Raw genomic sequence first — 18015 nt, 5'->3', positions numbered from 1 at the left:
AATAATTTGAATAACCACGTATTCATGGGTTAACTATGCTTTAAAATAACTATAACCATATTTTATCCCAAAATTGTTATAGTACATATTACTTATGTTGTATTTTTTTTTACGAATATAGTCAATAATATTAGTTATTTAATTTATTTTTTTGCATTAATAATTTAATCTAACTTTTTGCTAGTAAATTTTTAAATTTTTAATTTATATGATAGCTAAGTTTTGTCTTTTTCTTTAAATCAATTTTATATTATTTTTATAATTTTGTTGGGTAATATTTTTTTTTATACAAACTTGAAGACTCTAGTTAACTGCCTAACGAATTGTTACGACACTTAACTATATATAAGGAATAAAAGCAAACTATAACCGTCACAAAAAAAATAAAAGCCGTGTTTTTCCGCCAATTTTTTTTTTTCAAGAAAATGGCATCATTTTGATTTGAGTTTGACATTAGTCAGTTGAGGAGACAACTCCAATTGGCACTTGATCATCCGAATTTGAATCCGAATTATATCGGATTTTTTAATGTATCTCGATCGTTTGGCTTCCAAATCGCTTACCACAATGCACGACGTGAAATATCGGTCCCAAGACTTACTCTCCCGCTCTAATCTTTGTGGTGTCTCTATTGTGTTCGTAGTAATCGAGAATCTCGTGCGAATTTGAAGTTTTCCACTATCTAATGAGCTTGAGTATTGAAGATAAAAACATCACCATGAAACACAATGAAAATTGAAGACTCCGATGTAGTCTAATTTTGAGTGACACCTTATGAAGGCGAATGTATTTATTATTCGCTTGGTTCGTCAATTCACGCAAAATATCTCAAATTTTGCATTTCTTGTAATTTTGTAAAACAAAAAACACAATTATCCTCACATGCTAGTTACATATATCACGTTTTGGCATAGCATTGCTCATCGTTGGTTGCTTTTGTTATCAGTGTTGCTCTCATTTTCTTGTTATTGTTTCGTTGTTGTCGTTTTTGTTATTGTTATAATGGTTAATATCGTTTTTGGGTGACACCTTACACTACAATAAAAAGGCACTTGTACCACGAATTATGCCACATGAATTCATAATTCGTGGCATAAATTTACACTTGTAGGAGTCGTAATTTTCTTATGATTAGGACTCGTTTTACAGATTATTTGAGTAAAATCGACTTGCACGAGAATAATAATTTTGCGAAATAAAGCATTAAAAGTTTTAGTGTTACTAAAATATAAGGCGCCCTTAATCAAATCATTAAAGTTTTAGTGTTACATGTATTATTTTTTAGATTCATTATAATTTTTTTAAGTTCAGTTTTTTGTATAGTATCTCGGATTTTTTAAATATAGCTTATAAATTGTACATCTCGTTTGAGATAATGCATATAAAGCTCAACTTCTATACAATCAGTTGTAATTAGACCTGTCAAAATTGTCGGACCTAAAAAACCCGACCTGCACCCGAACATGACCCGAACCGAATTAACTCAACCTAGTATAACCCAACCCTTTTTTTTATTATTGCAAACTGATTATTATTCAAAAATAAATTGATAATAGTTAAAAAAAAAATGACCTGATCCGTCCTAAACCCGATCCGAAGTTTCCAGACCCGAAATAACCCGATTAAGGCCCTGTTCTTTTGTACTTAAAGTTACCCCCTTTAAATTCAGTCCAGTTCCTATAAGTTAAGTTCAGTTTAGCTCTTATAAGTTAAGTTCAGTTCAGCTCTTATAAGTTCAGTTCAGTTCCTATAAGTTCAGTTCAACTCCTATTACCTCAGTTTAGACAAGTTCATAGAACATATATTAACTACAAATTCATACCCGTTTTTTAATATTGACAAATTGAAAAAAAATATTACGCTTTTCATTTAAATCAACTCAAAAAAAAATCTAATACTAAAATTATCCAATACACATTATTCTTAAATAAAAAACAAAAAAATGAAGCGTAAGGAAGCTATATACAAGGTACGAAATAACATAGTAAAATACATTTGACGAGACAATGAATTCGATAATGTCACTGAAAATGAGGATGAAGATGAAAGTGACGACGAGGAGGATAATATGGAAATAGATGGTTAGAAAAAAATGTAATATGTAATTGTAATACCCGACTAAATTTTCTATTTTCTAATATATTTAAGAAAATTCTTTGTTTGAAAGGGGAAAGAATTTTTATTTATTAGGGTCAAGAAGGTACACAAATGAAAGGAATCCATCCTAGAGGGAGATATTGACCCAATAAAATTTGAAAGGCATAGTAACCTAGTATTGGTAAGACCCTAGAATAAGAATAAAATAGTTCGGTTAGAATCTGACTCAATAATAACTTTACCCGTAGAATTTTAGCTAGACCTATCTCAAAGAAAATAACCCGAGAAGTAAAATATCTAGATATTTAATAAAATTTAATATATAATATTGATTTTTGTCACACGTTAAATTAGAAAATAAAAAAATAAAAAAATAAAAATGTAGTTGAAGACTTACCTCGTGCATTTCTACCTAAGATAGGCATGGTTGACTTCATTTTATTTGGTGAAAACATTCACCACGTAGCATTTGCTAGAATGTGTTAACCGACATTGAAAACTATAAATAGGATCCCTTGTTCATTCCTCATATCCATGGCACAAAACAAAAATGATCAATGTTATTTAGTATATTGGTAAATGGTAACAAGCATCTTACGACACGATATATGAAAGGTATATTTCCTACCCCTTCGTCTTAAGTTAATATAATGAGTAAGTATATTATCGTTATAATTACTTAACTGATATTATAATGTACGTGAATTATTGTTTATGTGATAAAGTTATGTTATACTTGTATATTTCACGTAATGTGGTTTACGTGAGATATGACTGTGTTACTGTTTGTGTTAATAATTGACGTTATAATGCTCACGTGATAATGGTAATGTAAAAATACCATCGCTAAGATGTACATTTGGCCAATGTATCATCCGGGGACATTATTATTGAAAGGGACCGGACCACATTATTATTTTATCCCGTGTACATGGACGTGAGCTCTGAAGTGGGCTCGGCAGGGGGCTCGGCAATTGGCTCCGCCCCGTTATATCCGGATAAAAAGAAAAAAAAAGAAAAAGAAAAAAAGAGAAAAAAGTGAAAAAGAGGAAAAGATTGTTATCCTGTGTACACGGAGGAGGGCATAGCCTAAGGGAGTCTCGGCTCCGTAATATGACCCTGTTCAATAATAATGACCCGAATTATATTAATTTGAGTTGGAGGTTATGGGAAATATACTCAACCTGTGGTTGGTTGACCCTTTATTTTATTAATCTTTTTCAGGTACATGAAACAGAGAAGGGCATGAGTGAGGTTGACGCAAGAAAATAGAATAAGAATAATGTATCATAATAAGATAGACCTATCAATAAAACATGTTACTAGATATTTGGTTATACTGAAAAAAAATGTAAGCCTTGTATTTCTCTGTATGGGGAAATACGGCGGTAACGCTCTGTAATTTCCGCTGCTATTAATAAAATATACCATTTTGTACTCCTGTTGTTTACGGGGCGTTACAAAAGTGGTATCAGAGCTTAGGCTAAAGAATGAAAAATAAAATTATTTAATAAATTATATGGATAAAAAAAAAACATAAATTGACCGAGAGATGGGTAGACGTCCTAGGAATCATGGGTAGCTTATAGGATTTTATCTTGTTTATTTGCTTATTAACTTATGTGATTACCTTATTTAACTTTATGATATTGTTTTTGTGTCCTTTTAGTATTTATCGTTAGTGCACTATTTGATACGGTCCTTTGGGACATATCATTCTATATATGTGCACACTTTTAAGATCATAGCTTACATAAGAAAAAAATATAAAGATCTACTAGGTTCAGTCTTACTATCATGTCACAAGGTTAGAGACATTAGAGGATGCGTGAGAAACATAGTCTAATTCCGTAAATGCAGAGTAAAATAGAGATACTATACTTTAGTCATTTAGACTCCCAAACCATGAAAAATACAATATTATAGAGGTATAATAAATTCATTTTACTGCCCAACATTAATGGATATAGTCCAAAGTAGAGTGCACTAGATTTACTTAACGGCAGCGACGTAGGAAATGTCGATGTTATTCAATAGAGGGATGGTGAAGTATTATGTATGTCCGAGCGAGTCCGAGAAGATGATGGTCTTTGTAGTTTATGTTAACTAAAAAGGTGTGATATATGTAGAATATAGATAAACTAAGTTAAGTGGCTATCAGGATTTTCGAAATCCTGACTGGTAAAAGAAAAGAAAGGGGTTGGTCGTATTAATTATGGAAGAAGAAGGTTGTGCCTAGCTTTGTGGAGGAATGGGAGGCAGGAGTTAGGAGTATAGAAAGGAAGTGAATAATGCGATCTTTATTTGATTGGACAAGCTTAGCGTTGGAGGCATATAGGAAAAGAGAGAGAAAAAAAAAAGGAATCGAGTACGATGAAGTCAATGTAAGTACATTTATGGAGTTCAAATTTTAGACGCATTTATATAGTAGACACAAGGAGGAGGAATTTTAAAGTTTGGATCAGAAATATTATGGTTTCAATCCTATATATTGAGGATGTTAGGAAATAAAAGTATTTGCAGGCTTGAAGATATAAAGTTTTAGGGGCTTGTAAATGCTGAAATGAATAATTATTTTAGTTATGGAGAATGTTGGATTAATGTCTTTGAAGGTCATTAAGGAGCATCACAAAGTCTTATTAGAGTTTTAAAGATATTGTGGATTGAGGACTTGGATGATTTTATTAAGGGATTTATGGCTAATAGAGTTGTACTTAAGTCGTTTGGATTATGCTAATGAGATTGACATTGGGTTACTTAGAGGTAAAAGAAAAGGATAAAAATATTTTCATGTTTTAATTTATATTTTGAGAATGACTGTGATTTTGGGGATTGAAATTTGGAAGTTGTTGGTAGTAATTAGGTAATATGCTGGTGATGGTGAAATTTGGATTATAAAGTTTTGCTTCAAAGAAAATATTAGATTAGTCAATGCATTTTTTTATAAGATATTTGTGACTAAGATGATAAGATCATGATATCAGGTGATTACATTATTTCATGGATCTATAGATGGAATAATAGACATGATTGAAGGTATCTTGTGAGATTAGTGATGTAAGGCATTATTAATGTGGGTAATTAAGTAATTGTGAATTAGTGGAATATTGAGTATTAGAGTTATGATGTTTTAATTGGGGAACATTTGAATATTTCATGAAGCTCAAATTGAAAGAGCCCAGTTGAGTTGAGATGGTCATTTACTGTTTTGAAGCATCGATGTTGAAACAATATTAGCATAAGACAATATCATAATATTTTGTAGTTGAGATGTCAACTTGGGAATGGAGCCTAAGTGGTCCGAGAATCTCAGATCGTTTAAGAAGTCTGAGGTTCGATTTCTAATAAAAGCAAAAAAAAAAACCAAAAAAAAGGTTACCCTATTTTTAACTTTTTAAACATGATTAACAAGTGTAGTTTATTTAACAAGTTGTTAGGGCGATAATAAAACCTCTAAGAATATACAAATCACTAGATTAGTAACATGATTAATAATATCAAAGAGAGGATTACAAACAATAGTTATTTATTTCGTAAGATAAACTATAATTATTGCAAATACCGCTACTAATACACATATTAGTATCATTAGCAAGCTAATGAGTGTCTTCACTTCATTAAGAGACTTTGTAACGGAATTATAAAGCTCATCGGAGGAGATGTCGGGTGATTTATTGGATGAATTATCGGATGATTTATCCATAATTTAGAGAGATTTTTTGAGATTATGGATAAGAAGTAAATGAAGTGGGTGGATAAAATGGTTAATTTTTGTGGTTTTTATAGAAAAAAAAAGGGTTTCAGTGGGTATTGTACTACTGTAGCGTCAGTGAACAGTAAGTGTCGGTGGAACCGTAAATAAGTAGACAGTCTATTTATACAGTCAATAAAATAATTTATATAGAGTGATAATGTATAAAGGAAAAGAAAGAGGAAATTGGTTTGAACATAATATTCAGCGCTCCTATTCCTAGGCATAGAAGCTAAGCTATACAGTGACACTTCTACACACAAGTACGTTGTCTCTTGGACAAATTAGAAAATACTATTGGATTTTCATCTAGATAAAAGAGAAAGAAAGGTTTGCATGAGATGAGGTAAAATAGTCGAAGTTTCTCATGGATTGTAATATAGGAATTCAATACCCCATTTGTAGGACATATTTGGTAGTAGAGGCACTTAGTGGTAACTGTTTTGTAGTTTACCTACCCCTAGTTAGAAAATTCGGGATTCAATATAATGATAAAGAAAATTAGATTTAGTTAACTAGTATTGCATATTTTGAAGATTTAAAAAGATATGAGAATAGAAAAAAAAAATTTGCATGTTTGATTTATTACGATGACGGGTATTATGATTGTGAGAGCAATAAGAGTACCTAGTAGTGGAAATTTTGAAAGAAGGAGAAAATAATACACATGTACCCTATATTAGTACACTTTTTGGGGGAGTTAGATGTATACAAACATTTAATATATGTGATGAGGTCATAGGAAAGTACAAGAAGCTAGAATTCATTGCGAAATGTCTAACCGGTCAGCATGTGAAAATGAGCATTAAAGGCCAGGAGGAAGTTTACAGCCTTTGGGCATTCCATCATGGAAATGGGAATCGATAAGAGTGAACTTTGTGACAATATTGCCTTTGACGCTAAAAGGACTGAATGAGATATGAGTGATTTAGACCGACTAACCAAGAAGACACGCTTTTTTAGCAATCAAAACCACGTGGAACTCGGAACAGTTGGCAAAGAAATATATAAAAGAAATTGTTGGATTACACAGAGTTCCCAAAACCATTGTGTCAGATCGTGACACAAACTTTTTAGCAAAATTTTGGAAAAGTTTTCAAAATGCCCTAGGAACTCATTTGAACTTTAGCACTCTTTTCACCCACAAACCGATGGACAAACAGAGTTGTTGAGACCCAATTTGATTAGTTAAGTATTGATGATGCCTTAAGTCAAATTAATCTCATTGTTTATTTAATTGTGTTCCTCTTAAGTTTTAATCTTATAGCTCAAGAGCTCTAATTGTCAAAGAAGATTGCACAAGGATGATCAAAGATGAAGAATGTCATAGATTGAGTCATGGTGTTATAAGAGATCATTAAATTTGGTCTATTGTCTAAGTAAAAAAAAAAGTGTAGTCCAATGTGACTTAATAAGACTCGTCTTTGAAAGAAACATTTCGAAAATATTTTAACTCTTGAAAATGGTTTTCCAAACTTTCAACAAACCTTATACACTTCACGAAAAAAAAATCTGGTTTGCTCATTTAAATAAAGAAGGAAGCTTTTGATTTATTTGGAAAAGAGTTTGCTTGCACAAAAAGACAGTTATAAAAAAATGGGTTGTTTACTTTTACATATTTGGCAATGTTTATGGTTCCCATGGATACAACCAAATAAGCTCTTTCCTGATAAAAAAAAACTTAAACCATATTTGCTACTGTGTAAGCAACAAGATTACTTGAAGAAGTAACCTATATTAGTTAGGAGTATGTGTTCTGAAATTCCAGGAGTCTTGAGAACAACATTTGTCCTTGATCGAGTTTCATATAATAGTTATCATGCTAGTATTGAAATGACTCATTTTGAGGCTTTGTATGGGAGAAACTGTAGATATCCCAAATGTTGGAGTAATATTAATGAATCAAGAGTCATTGCACCATATTTGATTCAATAACCCATGGATAAAGTGAAAACAATGCCATAAAAAAATGAGAGTTGCTCAAAGGAGTTATGCTGACCTTAAAACACGACAAGTGGAATTTCAAGTAGGTGATTCAAATTTCCTAAGGTATCACCAACGAAAGGGGTTATTAGATTCGGAAAACAGAGAAAATTGAGCCCAGGATATATAGGACAATTTGAGATAGTGGAGCGAGTTCGAAATATTGCCTATAGACTATCCCTTCCAATAGGATTTTCTAGAATCCATGATGTTTTCACGTGTACTTGTACTCTTAATAAAGTATATTCCCTACCTTAGTCACATCATTAACGTACCCCCAGTGCGAGTTAAAGAGGACCTAATCTAAGAAGAGAAACATATTCAAATTTTAGACTATAAAGAGAAGGCTCTACATTACAAAGTTATACCACTTGTAACGACTTGGGAAACAGAACAGGAAATACGAAGTTGATATCCTTATTTGTTCCAATAAGGCAATAATTCAAGTGTCGAGGACGAAACTTATTTTAAGGGGGGTAGAATGTAATACCCGAGTAAATTTTCTATTTTCTAATATATTTAAGAAAATTCTTTGTTTGAAAGGGGAAAGAATTTTTATTTATTAGGGTCGAGAAGGTACACAAATGAAAGGAATCCATCCTAGAGGGAGATATTGACCCAATAAAATTTGAAAGGCATAGTAACCTAGTATTGGTAAGACCCTAGAATAAGAATAAAATAGTTCGGTTGGAATCTGACTCAATAATAACTTTACCCGTAGAATTTTAGCTAGACCTATCTCAAAGAAAATAACCCGAGAAGTAAAATATCTAGATATTTAATAAAATTTAATATATAATATTGATTTTTGTCACATGTTAAATTAGAAAATAAAAAAATAAAAAAAATAAAAATGTGGTTGAAGACTTACCTCGTGCATTTCTACCTAAGATAGGCATGGTTGACTTCATTTTATTTGGTGAAAACATTCACCACGTAGCATTTGCTAGAATGTGTTAACCGACATTGAAAACTATAAATAGGATCCCTTGTTCATTCCTCATATCCATGGCACAAAACAAAAATGATCAATGTTATTTAGTATATTGGTAAATGGTAACAAGCATCTTACGACACGATATATGAAAGGTATATTTCCTACCCCTTCGTCTTAAGTTAATATAATGAGTAAATATATTATCGTTATAATTACTTAACTGATATTATAATGTACGTGAATTATTGTTTATGTGATAAAGTTATGTTATACTCGTATATTTTACGTAATGTGGTTTACGTGAGATATGACTGTGGTACTGTTTGTGTTAATAATTGACGTTATAATGCTCACGTGATAATGGTAATGTTAAAATACCATCGCTAAGATGTACATTTGGCCAATGTATCATCTGGGGACATTATTATTGAAAGGGACCGGACCACATTATTATTTTATCCCGTGTACATGGACGTGAGCTCTGAAGTGGGCTCGGCAGGGGGCTCGGCAATTGGCTCGGCCCCGTTATATCCGGATAAAAAGAAAAAAAAGAGAAAAAAAAAAGAAAAAGAAAAAAAGAGAAAAAAGTGAAAAAGAGGAAAAGATTGTTATCCTGTGTACACGGAGGAGGGCATAGCCTAAGGGAGTCTCGGCTCCGTAATGTGGCCCTGTTCAATAATAATGACCCGAATTATATTAATTTGAGTTGGAGGTTATGGGAAATATACTCAACCTGTGGTTGGTTGACCCTTTATTTTATTAATCTTTTTCAGGTACATGAAACAGAGAAGGGCATGAGTGAGGTTGACGCAAGAAAATAGAATAAGAATAATGTACCATAATAAGATAGACCTATCAATAAAACATGTTACTAGATATTTGGTTATACTGAAAAATAATGTAAGCCTTGTATTTCTCTGTATGGGGAAATACGGCGGTAACGCTCTGTAATTTCCGCTGCTATTAATAAAATATACCATTTTGTACTCCTGTTGTTTACGGGGCATTACAGTAATTTTGTAATGTATTGTAGTACTTGTATAAAAAATTAGCTTATATAAAACGCAAAATTTTTATAAGTTCAGTTCGCCTTTTATAAGTTCAGCTCATATAAGTTTAGTTCAGCTCTATAAGTTCAGCTTTTATAAGTTCAGTTTAGCTCGTATAAGTTCAGTTTAGCTCAGCTAGTATAAGTTCAGTTCAGCTCAGCAACTTGAAGTCCAAAAGAATAAGGCCTAATTTGACTAGTTGCCAACCAAGTATGGTCGGTGAGTTGGACTGCCAGGTAATTCCTTCTACGTGGTTGACTACTTTTGTGGTGGGAGAAGCCACATTAGTACGCTTGGTTGACCTTCTTCGGTTATGACATAGCTCACATTTCAGTTATAACAAGTAGGGTAGGAAGAGTTACTCACTCGACTACGAAGTAGAGGAAGGAAGGGCCTAAGAAGCCAGCCTAGCCTCACCTCTGCTTCGGATTAATCTACCTCTGCTTCTTCGTAAAGCCTTGAGCTAAGGTTGTTAAGTTGGGTCTTCGACAGAGTCAACGAGGACTAGAGTGCCCTTCGGGCTTTAAGACCAACCAACTCCTGAAAGAAAACAAGAGCTTCTCCGTCCGGTCTCCGGAGTGAGTGAGTTCAGGAACCTCTCCTTCTGCTGCTAAACAACTGGCTCGCTCTTCACTCGCTCTGTGTTTTTGTTAACGTACCAATCTCCTTGCTTGGGCTTGGGTCAGGACCTTCCCCACCGTGGGGCAGATCGAATCGGAGTTTCCTTAGGTAGCCACCGATAGGAAGAGGCGACATCTATCACCTGACAGCTGGCTCGTGGTACCTCCTGCTCACCCTTCCTCCTCTGCTTTGAGAACCGACAGCCGGCTCCATTCGATCAAGTGAATCCCTGCCCTTGCTTCCTTCGATGCCGTTATCTGAGGCTGAAGAATAAGCAGCAGCATCAAAACACAAACATACTCTAGACGTACCTCTAAGTGTCCAGGTAAGGGGGCAGATGCTTCTTAAGCAGCCAAACTACTTTAGTCAGAATTCATCCACCATGGCTTTCTGAAGGCACAAAGGGTAGATCTTGTCCCGGCCGCATCCCAACGACCGACCGACCAACGGGAAAGTGCTCTTGTTTGAGCTACCTCTCCTCTGGTTGGTAACCAAGTTGGGATTCAACTTCTTAATCCTACTCCTACTATTGTTAGTTACATCCTTTGAAGAAAGCGTAATAGCTCACTGGTCTAGCAGTCACCTGCTCGGGGCATGACCGGTTGAGAACCTCCTCTATTGTCAAGTACACAAAACCCATTTATCAATAAAAGAGAGAGGTTCACTACTAGAGCGCCTGGGAGACAGAGACATCAAAAAGATAGAAAAAAGTACCTCCAAGACAAGGATCCCTCCTTACCAAAGAGAGAGTACCGAGGAGAAAGAGACTCAGTTAGGAAGCTATCCCCAAGTTCTTAAAGAGATAGGAACTCTTGGGACTCTTCCTTTATCCGGGAAGCTCAAACACTTTTTCTTCTACTTGTTCCCGGGGAACCCCTTACCTTTCTAAGGACTTACGGTCGAACAGGTCTGCAAGCCTGCTTTCTTTTATGGTACAAGGGAAAGCTACTTCTTCTTGTTGACACACTTTATCGCTGTAAAAAATAGAAAAATTTGCTCGTTTTTTACCCAAAAAAAAAGGAGTATAAATTAAAGACATCCAAATATAAAATTCCATTAATTTGGGGTCGAGAGATAAGAAGAAAGAAAAGGAAACCCCTTTCTCTCTCTTGTTCATCTCTCTCAACTCTTAATCTCACCATCAATTATGCCTTTACAATCATCATCAAAATCACATCTTGTTTACATTTCCTTAAACCCTTTTCTCTAATTCACAATACCCACATTTCCATCTTCTCTTTCCCCAATTATTCCCAATTTTTAGGGCATAATTTGGTTTAGAGAAGAGGAATTAACCCTAATTTTGAAAAAAAAGAGGGAAAATTTTGTAGATTTTATGTGTTCCTAGAACAATTCAGCTGCAATAATTTCTGGGTTTTGTTGGGTTTTTGTTTGTTTTGATAATTGTTTAATGGATTGTAGTAATCAAGCTATGGTGATGGTAGATAAGGAGAAAGAAGTTGACCCTGTTCTTGTTGAAGCTCTTCAAAACCCGCGTCATCGTCTTACCAGTTGAGTTTTTCATTTAAATTTCGAACACATGCCTTATAATCTGGGTATTTTATTGTGTAGTTTGTGTGTGTTTTTAGCGATTTCTGATATATAGGTATGAAATTTTGTAATTTGTTGTTTTATGTGAAGGATGTAGCTGGGATTTTGTGATTTGAGCTTTGGAGTTGTGAAATGTTATACACTTGGTGTTTTATCTGGGTGATGTAGCTGGGATTTTGTGATTTGAGCTTATTGAATTGTGGATTTTTGAAGATTTAATGTTTAAAAAGCGCGTTTTTGTTGTATTGTTATGGTTGAAAGTGCTGAAGTTTCTTGGATTTGCCAAGTGTTACCTGTACAATTGTACCTTAGATCTGTTAGCATGCTTAGGATTTGTTTGCTACATTTAGAAAAGTTGAGAAGTCGATAATGGCGTCATTAGATGGAGGAGATTTGCTTGGTGTGAGGCGGTGCATTGATTACAATCGAGTGTGTGCATGGAGACTAGTATTAGTAAATAGGTGTGAAATTAGGTTGTTTGAGATCAACGCATGCTGGTTAGAGGTTTTTGTTAGGTTAAGTCGTTCCATACTCACTTTTCGTCTGGTTAATTGGTGTACTAGGCCTAGTCCTGGTCTCGTGGATCTAAGAGGACTAGTAGGGGAAGTCACCCTTCTAGAAGGATGACATTTTTAAAATTGTAGTTGACATTTTCGATTTTGTTCTAGTTTAGCTTATAACATTACTAGTTCTTGCCCTCTGAAAATTTCTCGCGCCCCTAATTACTAAACCTGGTTATGCCACTGATTGTAGACCCGAGATTGCAAGTTCTTGGCAGCAAAGTAATGTTTGCAATGGCGTTATGAGCTTATCATAGGTGCTTGCTATATAGTGTTTCGTGCTGTAAATTTAGAACATAGACAATGTTCTATTTGTATGATTGATAATGTAATACATCTCTATGTTGGTTATACTTAGACTGACATTGTAACAGTGAGATGTGCGCGAGAATGACGTTTTAGTTCTTTGCAGACGTGCTACTTATATCATTAGTTTCTGTGCCTATGTCCTTCTATCAGTGAGTTTGCTGTCAGTGTATTATGGTTTTGAGAGTTTCTATTTTGGAGAAAGTTGTTCGGACTTAAAATGTCACTTTTGTGCTGTAGTTTTGGTGTTGAATGATCAACAATAGGGCCATGAATTGACGGTAATACTAGCGATCTTCCATATATGAGTCATTGAAGCTAGATAGCGTACCTACATGTGGAGTGTGTTTTTGCTTGCTTGCGTTTGGACTTGGCAGTTCCATTATAGAACTAAGGTATACTTACATCTAGGAGATAGTTCTATGATTTATGAGCTAATGGTCTAGATAAATTGTTTGGTTCAAATTTTTCTCCGTAATTTCAATATATTAGTATCTAACCCTGAAATAACTACACTGAAACCTGACGCATGACTGCATAAGCTATCTGAGGAGCTATATTCCGCGTAAGTATGTGACCTTCGTTCGAAATGATGGGTGAAGAACGAAGAGAGCAGCTAGGGTTGATTGCTTGGGCAATTTGGAATGAGTGGAATGATCTCATTCATGGAAAAGAAGGTCTTTGTCCCAGAAAACTGGTTGAAAGGAGTCTCAATTACTAGCATATAAGGAGGCTTTTACCTTAGAAAAACAATCTGACATTCTTCAAAAAAGGCTGCATTGGAAACTTCCGTCTATTGGAGTGTGGAAAGTCAATGTTGATGGCGCCTATTATGACGAGAAGGGGTGTGCACTTGGTGCAATTATTTGAAATCACGACGGAAGAGTGTCGAGGGCCGGGTGTAAACAAATCAGGTGTCAATGGACAGTTGATGTGGTGGTAGCAAAGGCCTTGGAGTTTGGCCTTCAATTGGCAGTTCAGCAAGGAGCAGAAGAAGTGCAGGCTGAATCAGATTGCATTAGTCTAATCAACATGTTAAAGACTCAAATCTGTCCTCTAAATTACTTCGGTCAAGTCGGTAGATGCATTCTTAATTTATCGAGTCAGTTTAAGAGTATATCGTTTAATTATATTAGCAGGGAAAGTAATTTGGCAGCTCACTGTATGGCACATCTTACGCCGCTAGATTAGTCGACTAGAGTGTGGGTGGATAGCAATCTGGATGAGATTGCGGGTATTGTAGCTTTGGATTTTGTATCCGCCTTTGATCAATAATAATCTCACACTTTACCCTTAAAAAAAAAACTTCTGTTTTATTCTGGAGTTTACAATTAACCAGTTAAGACTATAGACGTATTGTTTGTGTTTCATTGGACCCCCTTACCTCATTCACCCACTAAACTTGCTGCACTTCTTTTTGTTTGTAGTAGTGGCAAGGTTGCTAGCACCCGACCCCCTTAGGGCACTTGGTTAGTGTTGTTTTTTGAGTGTTCTACTCCTTAGCAACCCTCGACTGTGTTGTAGCAAGGACCATAATGTTCTAGATGTATTCCCATCAACTGGTGTTAGCAGAGCTAACTCGGTACTTTCAATCTTGTGAGATACTGGTGAAAACTAAATACTCCTATGAACTTATTCTGGATTTCTGGCAGTAGTGGATGAGCAACATCTGCTTAGGTTCAAATTATTAAACTGTTACTTTTGTCTCCGGATCTCGAAATTCGCAATGTTAATTGCGGAGGCCAACCAAGCTTTTGTTTTATAATTTGGACTATGGAGATTTCCAGAACATTTTATTTCCTTTTTTTTTCCCGCTATGCTTCACTTCAAAATTTTCTGCTTTTGATGTTTGTACTTGCATTATCTTTCTGTTTGCCATTTTGGTCTGTGGTGGGTCAGCCAGTCCTGAATAAATGTTATTTCTCTATTTCAAACTAGTATCCTTGGTTAAAGGGTAGGATGGGTTCCTGATTACTTTTTCTTTTACTTCTCTCAGTTTTGCGAATGGAACTCGATATTCAGAACTTCTTGCAGAATCCTGAGCAGCTGCAGTTTGAGTTTCCACACTTTCCAACATCCTATTTACGGCTTGCTGCCCATAGGGTTGCTCAACATTATGGTCTTCAGACTATGGTGCTAGACAATCTTGTTGATGGGCCAGGAGCTAAAATTTTGGTCAGCAAAACTGCAGAGAGCAAATATCCATCTGTTTGTTTATCAGAAATATCTGCTAAACAGTCAGAAAACAATAAGCTCGAACAAGTGAAAGTTGCTATCATGCCTAGGCCCGGTAGGACGTCTTCTGGTGATGCAGCTGATATGGAACGGAAGAGGCTGATAAGAACCGTGGAAGAGAGAAAGGAGGAGTATGACAAGGCAAGGGCCCGCATTTTCAGTAGCCCAAGTAGTCCTACTTCAGATGAGACCTCGTCTCAGGGTTCGGCAGATGGAAAAGGTTTGTGTCCAAGCAAGGATGAGAATGGAAGATGTCGTATTTTCACGAATGATTTGGACAAAAATCTTGGTGTCAGGGATGTTGGCAATCCTTCGAGAGTTGCCATTATCAGGGACAGAGAAAAAGATCGCTTCGATCCAGACTATGACCGCAGTTATGAAAGGTACAATAGTTAAATAGTTTCATACAGATCTTAAGACTTTAGCCTGTCAATTCACTTGAGTTTAACTTGACAATATTTGGTAATTGTTTTTCATTTTTACCGGTGATAAGAAGGTCCTTTTCATCTTAGCTTGTGTTCCGTTTCCTTCACTTTTCTCTTGTTGCGATTATTCATCTTTTATTCTTCGGTACAAGTCTTTCTCTGAGAGAGAAGGTAAGTGAGTTGGCCAGTGAAGGATAATATTGTCGAGTTTTTGATTCCTCAATGCTGCAGTATTGCTCCTACTAAGTGATCCTTGATAAGATTTCCGATTAAAAGAACTCTTGTTATATGATTTTTGTGACTAATTATAGAAGTCTTGCTATATGCTTTTTGTAAGATTTACTAATAAAAGAACTCTTGGAATATCTTTTCGTAGCTTTCCATATGGGTCAGAATTTGGTAAAATGATTTACTGTTAACTACATACCTGTCTTTTATCGAACATTTTTCATTAGAAAGTGAATTAGCAACTAATCAAGCATTTCTTCTTACTGCTTTCGGTGCTTTATTAGAATCACCTTTGATTTTGGATTTCATATACCGTTCTACCTGCACAAAGACTTTGATGGTTTATCACTTACTTTTAACTAGGGTTGGGTTACATTATTTTTTGCAGGTATGTGAAGAGCTTCCCAGTTGGTCAGAGGTACCTGGATCCTTTCAGCGTGCCAAAGTTTCAACCTCCTTTTGTGCAATATGACGCTGGCTTTCCTCAGATGGGCCACATTCCCGCGCTGCAAACCTCTTTGAATTATGGTCCTCCATCTGGTCCGGCCATGGGGCATTACTCCACGATGGGAGTGAATCGGGCTTCAGCAGATGCCGTATATATGCAGTGGCCGAGTCCGGCGATGATGTATGCACACTCATATGAACAATTCAGGCATTCTGTTTTTCAGGTTAGATGAGTTCTCAATCTTCTTTCTGATATCCGGCACTTAAGCGTTTGGAGTAGCGGATTGTGACTTCTGTGATTGTTATTTTTTTTATAAGAGTTTGAGCTGGATGTCTGTTGCATTGGAAGTATAAAAAAAGTTACGCCAGTGTTCTTTTATAATTGGTGAATTGGGTGTATTAGTTAGTACTTATATTGCTTTGCTGTGTTATATCTTTGCTAAAATGACTTGAGTACCAAGTTGCTAATTTGTTGACCAACATTCCAAATGCGTCGAGTGACTTCTTTTGCACCTAGCACTTGTATATGTAGTCATCAGGAGTTTCAGGACTCATACACTTTTGTAGGGATGTCAATAGGCAGATGTAGACCAAATCGTGTTTGGTCTCCAACACTGGGTCCACAGATGGATTTGTGATACTTTTTCCTTCCTAAGCAGACCCGAATCGCACAGAAAGTTCAGATCCAAATATAGTTCATTACCAACGAATCCATTGGGTCCAAAGTTAAGATCCTGATATGATCCATCAGTATCGAGTTCAGGATTTGGGCCATCTCTATCCGCTCTATGCGTCATAATGTCGTATTAACCATCTTGTGCACGCCCCGCCCCCAACCTATCATTTCCGTTTGAAGAGGGTGGGACATACACATTGTCTTCACTCTTCATTATGTTGAATGTCGATATGCTGCCTGGAATTCCCAGAAATGATTCTAATGTAATGACATTGGTGTATCTTGTTGCAGGGACCTTTCTGTCAGCAACCTCTCAGTTTCGAGTACTCCCTGAACCATTAAATATCAACTTCAGTATGTTACTCTGTATTGATTTAATTACCAGGATTTAGTCGGAACTACCTTTTAACTCTTCATCAATGTTAGACTATATATGTAGGCTTATTTGTTGCAAGTCATTTCTAAACTCTTTTATCGTTGCTACTCGTATCATTTATTCCCTCAAAGATTTCGGTATTTTCTCTTTATACTTTCTTGAGTGCATGTCGAGTTGTTTATAGATGCCTCTCTCGACTTTACAGTACCTTTCGACACTCACTTCATCGTGATTTTCATGTTTTTGTTTTGTAATTTTCAGTTTTTTTATTATTCTTCCTCTTTAGACTTGTGAGTTAATTCTCGGGGCCTTGACCTACAACAACAACAACAACATCGGAGCCTTAATCCCAAAATGATTTGGGGTCGGCTGACATGAATCATCCTTTCGAACCGTCCATGGGTGAACGCACGCCTCAAAATGCGAATAAAAAAAGGGAAGATGAAAAACAAAAGGAAGAACGAAAATGTAATGGAAAGTCAAGATAAACTTAGGGGTTTTAAAATCGAATTCCGTCTTTCTTTTATAAAAACTTAAAATTTAAATCGAGAGAAGATTAAAACGATTTTTAAAAACCGACATAGAGTTAAGGATCCGGAATGAACCAGGTAAAATCTATAAGAAAGGTAAAATCTATAAGATTGTGATTTGTAAAAAAGTGTAATAAAGGAGAGAAGAATAAAATCTGTCAAAAAACATCAAATACTAAAAATTCACGTGTATCCTTTCCCTCCATTGTGCTCTCTCCGTCACCATACTCTCCTCAAGCCCCA

At 35.4% G+C, this 18015-nt stretch overlaps 1 protein-coding gene across 1 annotated transcript; it reads left to right on the top strand.

Annotated features, from left to right (window-relative positions):
* The first annotated feature begins 11475 nt into the window (after positions 1 to 11475).
* Positions 11476 to 17391, top strand: LOC141642022 (uncharacterized). The gene is made up of 4 exons (XM_074450684.1): positions 11476 to 11949; positions 14852 to 15473; positions 16132 to 16414; positions 17158 to 17391. Exons 1-4 carry the CDS (start codon positions 11850 to 11852, stop codon positions 17206 to 17208), a joined length of 1056 nt encoding a protein of 351 aa, XP_074306785.1. The 5' UTR covers positions 11476 to 11849; the 3' UTR covers positions 17209 to 17391.
* Positions 17392 to 18015: the final 624 nt, after the last annotated feature.

The sequence above is a fragment of the Silene latifolia genome, chromosome 2 (genome assembly GCF_048544455.1).
Source record: "Silene latifolia isolate original U9 population chromosome 2, ASM4854445v1, whole genome shotgun sequence".
In the NCBI taxonomy this organism is placed as follows: domain Eukaryota; kingdom Viridiplantae; phylum Streptophyta; class Magnoliopsida; order Caryophyllales; family Caryophyllaceae; genus Silene; species Silene latifolia.
This window is presented reverse-complemented; position numbering and strand designations above follow the sequence as displayed.

Bases quoted from the DNA above. Each gene is read 5' to 3' on its own strand.
- LOC141642022 (XM_074450684.1), top strand. From the start codon at position 11,850: ATGGATTGTAGTAATCAAGCTATGGTGATGGTAGATAAGGAGAAAGAA. The intron at 15,474-16,131 runs GTACAATAGTTA...TATTTTTTGCAG, and splicing joins TATGACCGCAGTTATGAAAG to GTATGTGAAGAGCTTCCCAG. The intron at 16,415-17,157 runs GTTAGATGAGTT...ATCTTGTTGCAG, and splicing joins TCAGGCATTCTGTTTTTCAG to GGACCTTTCTGTCAGCAACC.